This window comes from Ursus maritimus, unplaced genomic scaffold (genome assembly GCF_017311325.1).
Source record: "Ursus maritimus isolate PB19 unplaced genomic scaffold, ASM1731132v1 scaffold_14, whole genome shotgun sequence".
In the NCBI taxonomy this organism is placed as follows: Eukaryota; Metazoa; Chordata; class Mammalia; order Carnivora; family Ursidae; genus Ursus; species Ursus maritimus.
In genome coordinates this window covers 59,280,794-59,285,157 of record NW_024423786.1, presented here as the reverse complement: position 1 = coordinate 59,285,157, position 4,364 = coordinate 59,280,794, and the positions used below count along the sequence as shown (strand labels likewise).

The 4,364-nt window shown below is 64.2% G+C and overlaps 1 protein-coding gene across 1 annotated transcript in view; it reads right to left on the bottom strand.

Annotated features, from left to right (window-relative positions):
• Positions 1 to 451: 451 nt before the first annotated feature.
• The window catches only part of NUP88 (nucleoporin 88), a 22,702-nt gene continuing 18,789 nt past the window's right edge, over positions 452 to 4,364 (bottom strand). The window contains exons 10-17 of the mRNA XM_040629858.1: positions 2,697 to 2,798; positions 2,134 to 2,292; positions 1,802 to 1,927; positions 1,652 to 1,717; positions 1,466 to 1,546; positions 1,116 to 1,242; positions 913 to 1,031; positions 452 to 661 (exon numbers count right to left, since the gene is read on the bottom strand). Of these exons, the coding sequence (XP_040485792.1) occupies positions 598 to 661; positions 913 to 1,031; positions 1,116 to 1,242; positions 1,466 to 1,546; positions 1,652 to 1,717; positions 1,802 to 1,927; positions 2,134 to 2,292; positions 2,697 to 2,798 (844 nt within the window). The 3' untranslated portion in view covers positions 452 to 597. The remainder of the gene's footprint in view (positions 662 to 912; positions 1,032 to 1,115; positions 1,243 to 1,465; positions 1,547 to 1,651; positions 1,718 to 1,801; positions 1,928 to 2,133; positions 2,293 to 2,696; positions 2,799 to 4,364) is intronic.

The following is a 4,364-nucleotide window of genomic DNA, read 5'->3' as shown; positions in this document are numbered from 1 at the left end:
TCCGTGGCGGTCCCTTTGCTGTGTCCACCTTCCAGAGCTCACACCGGTGGGAACGAGACCCGACTGGCGCCACCTGAGGACAAACCCGCGCCCGGCGAGGCTTGTCTCCTGCCGAGGTCCGACCCACCCAGTACCTGTCGGGGACCGTGCACAGCCCAGCGCCGCTCCGAAGGGTGGCCCCTGTGCCCGGCTCTGGGCGGCCGCAGCGGTGACCATGTGATCGGACTCGACATATGTCCTTAAGAAAGCGCTGGTGTTAGACAGCTGTTCCCTCCCACGCCTCGTGGCCGCCTCCGCTCAGTCCGGGTTCTGTCCGCCACGGTCCTGGCGCCGCCACTGGGAAACGCAGCCCGTGTTGGCTTGAGCACGGAGACGCGACGGTTTTAAAAAGATCCTAGGTCTTTGCTGAAACAGTCCTAAATTTCGGCTTAAATATAAAGTACATTCCAACTTTTAAATAAAAGCATTTATTCGATAATTATAAAATGAACAGGAAAGATGAATCACCAGCGTAAAGTTCCTCGACGACGTCTGTAGCTGAGGTGGCACCAACTGAGCCTGCGCCGTGTCTGCTCATGGGGACCTGCTCCCGCGCACTCAGAAGTTGACGTGGTTTCGGATGTCGTTGATCTGCTTCACCATCTCTCTTATGTGCTCGCCCCTGAAAGAGCATCAGGTCATCACTTCCGGGGACACGAGGAACGAACAAGCCGCTAACACGCGTGTGAAGGGTTTAAATGGCGATACCAAGTGTGGGAACTGCTCGGCTGCGATGAGCCACTTAAGGTTGCCATGCAGCGTCGGGGTGCTCGCTGCTCATCGAGGCCATGGCGGCCGCGCTGCCTGGGGACCCCTCGGCCCCGCGACACGGCCCCACGAACGCCAGCAGCCCCGTCGGAGGGCGGCACTTACTCCTCCTTCAGGACGGACTGGATGCACTTGCGCTGGTAGGCGCTGAGGGCGATGGCGGGTTTCTGCGGGCTCAGCACCTTCTCCATCTTCCGCTGCTGATAGTCCTTCTTCATGGTGACCTGGAGTGTCAGAACACGGGCACGTGGCTCTGGCTTGCCGCGCGCTGACGGGGGACGTGCCCGCCGCCCAGTGCCCCGGCCTACCTGCTTGATAGCGTTGCCCAGGTGGCGCAGCTGCTCGGGAATCAGCTGCAGCTCCCTCTTCATGTCCCTCTCGCTGTCGGACAGGACGGGGAGCTGGGCATGGAACCTGTGCAGCACCGTCTTCATCCTGGAGCGAGGCAGGCCGGCGTCTCAGGCCGCGGGGGGCCGGCGGACCAGAGCCCCGGGGGCCCGAGTCCGGCATCTGCGCCCCCCGCGGGACGGGACGGGGCTCGCCGCGCTGTCGCCCCGATGCCTCCCAGCACGGGCAGCGGCATCCCTGCCCCAGGCCCGTCGTCCTCGACGTGCTCGGTACCCGAGGACTTGGACCGGAATGTTCCGCGGGCACTGACCTGCTCATGAGATCCTCTTGTTTCTCCTTGGCTTCCTCGTATTTGTCAGCCAAGCGCTCCGCCATTTCCCGCAGACACTTCCTAATGGCAAAAACCCAGGGGCTCATGGGCTCCGCCCCGATGACGAAACCCGGTGCGCGCTCTGCGCCCCTCACGCGGCTTCACCCCCCTCGCTGGGGCACTTACCTCTCCTCGCGGCAGTAATTGAGGTCTTCCAGTTGTTTCTTCTTTTGGTCACATAATAACCTGACCCTGGGGGAAACATGTCATCAGAAGCCAGTCGGGCGCGGCACGCTACCAGCCCAGGCTGAGGCGGGGACACGCGGGGCCGCGCACCTGCGCTGGATCTCCTCCTTGGCCAGGTCCTGCTTCAGGACGTACTGCTCCCGGAACACCTGCGTGGCTCTGCTGAGCAGCTGCAGACACTCCTCCGGGGCAGGCGCCGCATCCCTGTCAGACGACCTGGGACACGTTTCTGCCGTGACCTTCCCATCTGGCCCGCGGCCCCTCCCCCCACCCCCATCCCTCGCGGACAGACTGCGCCCCGTTCCCCTCGCGAGCAGCGCGGCAGGACAGGGGAGAGGAGACCGCGGAGGACAGAGGACGGACAGGAATGATGCGAACAGAGACGGGAACCCGTTAAAACCCGGATGCCCCAAATCTCATACTTCAAAAAGGCGGGATTCGCAACAGTACGCTGCAAAATGCTTCTAATGTGCTTTTCGAAGGAATCCGGGGTTTCGGCCAGAATGCGGAGGGGAGACTCTGCCGCCGCTGTGTCTTCTCGGGTACAGAGCAGGGGAGGAGACGCCGGGTGCACCGTGCTTCTGCAAAACAGACGTGACGACACCGTCTACCGCGGCTCATCGGCTGCAAGCCCCGCAGGAGCCTCGTCTATGCAGAGCGGCGGGAACACGCGTCTCTCCAGTAACAGGACGAGACTGCAGCTCTCCACCCTGAAGGTCACCTTGGGAAAGCCGTGCCCCCGGTCCTGCCAACGCTGCCGTTCGTCACGGCATGTTTGGACGGCATCTTTTCCATAAAGAATTTGAACGACAGAGGCAGCACAGAAGTACAGATTCCTCATGGGCCCCGTGCAAAGCACCGGAGCACCGTCTGTCCCGTGAATAAACCGTGCACCTCCCAGCTGGGACTCTGCGTCTGCTCGACTCTGGCGGAGGGCACCCTCCCCGCGGAGTGGTCACGCGTGTGGGGCCGCGAGGGGACTTACAACAAGGGCCTTATGAGGCACTCGTAGGTGCTGGTGACGCAGACCATCGTGGGCCCCAGGATGTCGGGGATGATCCAGAACCCTCGGATGGGCGCCGGCTGCCTGGAACGACACCGCCACAGGGGCTGACGCGCGCCCAGGACGCGCCGCCCCTGCAAGAGCATGACACTGCGTACTGAAGGCCGACACACCGAGAGTCTCGGTCACCTAACAGCCTGGACGCCGTAGTGGCAGGAGCCCCATGGGAGCCGCAGCCCCTGGGCCCCGTGGAACCACAGCAGCGCTCACGGAACCACTAGCTGCTGCCCGCCCGGCGTCAGGCCCAGCCCGGGGGAGCGCTCGCAGACGCGCACAGGCTGCACAGAAGGCGAGCGTCCGCCGCCTCAGGGACCGAGCACCCGGGTCGCAGGGCTTCGCCGAAAGTCTCCGTTCCCGGCCCTGCTCCGTGGAGCTAGTGGAACCGGGCCCCAGCAGGGATGGCGGCCTCCCTACCGCCTGCAGCTTCGGCTGCCCACCTGCTGCCGTCACCCGGCCCTGCCCTTTGGCAGCGTTCTCCGTGCAGCCGTCACCCCGGCCCGCCCGCCCTCCCGCCGGCCTTCCCCTCTTCTGGAAGGGGAGGCGGTGGGTTCAGGAGGTGAAAATGCCCGTTTTCAGTGTGAAACTTGCACCTGGAGGACCGCACACACGCTGTGACCGCGACAGGCCCAGAGCAAAGACGCTGCACAAACGGCGGCCTCCGGGGGACCCCTGCTCACAAGCTCCCCTCACCCCCCGTGCCGCGGAACAAATGGCTATCCTGACTTTGATGGTGCTCAGCGATTTCCGGTCTGTGGACTGTCTCGTAAGCGACATGGTTTAATTTCACCTGTTTGAGAAACGTACACAAGTGGGACTCTGTTCCCTATTTTCCCCATTCGCTTTCTGACCTAGCGCCGTCCTCCCGCCCCCACAGTGCCTTCCCTGCGCATCTCCGAGCCCCTGTCCTCTTCCCTGCTCGCCGTTGCTCTGTGGTCGGCCTGGCCTCTCAGACACCCGCACCCGGGCTGCCCCCGGGGTGAGGCTGCTCCAGGCGCTCAGGCCTCCCCTCCCAGTCCTGCGCCCTTGCCGGCGCAGCTTCCCCACGGTCCCGGCTCCCACAGCGGCACGGCCCCGTCCATGCGTCTTCCGCCTTCCTGAATCCACCCTTCCTCCTGGGGCCCATGTGTGTGAACCGCAGGACAGCGAAGCAGTGACCCCAGTACAGAGCTGGGAGTCATTCTAGATAGTTCCCTCCATTGACTGAACGTCCACGGACCACCTGTCCCTCAGCCAGAAACGGACTCTGACACAGTGTGCGACAGACACGCGCTCTCTGCCCTCACGGACCTCACGGCAAACACAAACCCCAACTCCAGGACGCGCAACCGAGAGAGAACCAGGAGAACCTCAGGCAGACGGGGGCCCATGGGGCCCCCGCTGAAGACCTGACATGAACTCAGGGTCACACACGAGAACAAGAGCTCACGGGGTGACGGCAGCCAACAGGGGCGGAGCACACAGTGCGCGGGCGGCCGTGGGGCAGGCAGGGCTCCAGACGGGCAGCGTGCCCCACAGCCCCTCGGTCGGCTGCCGTGTCTGCGTGTGACCCACGCGCCCCTGGCAATGTGAGTCCACCGGGGGGGGGGGGGG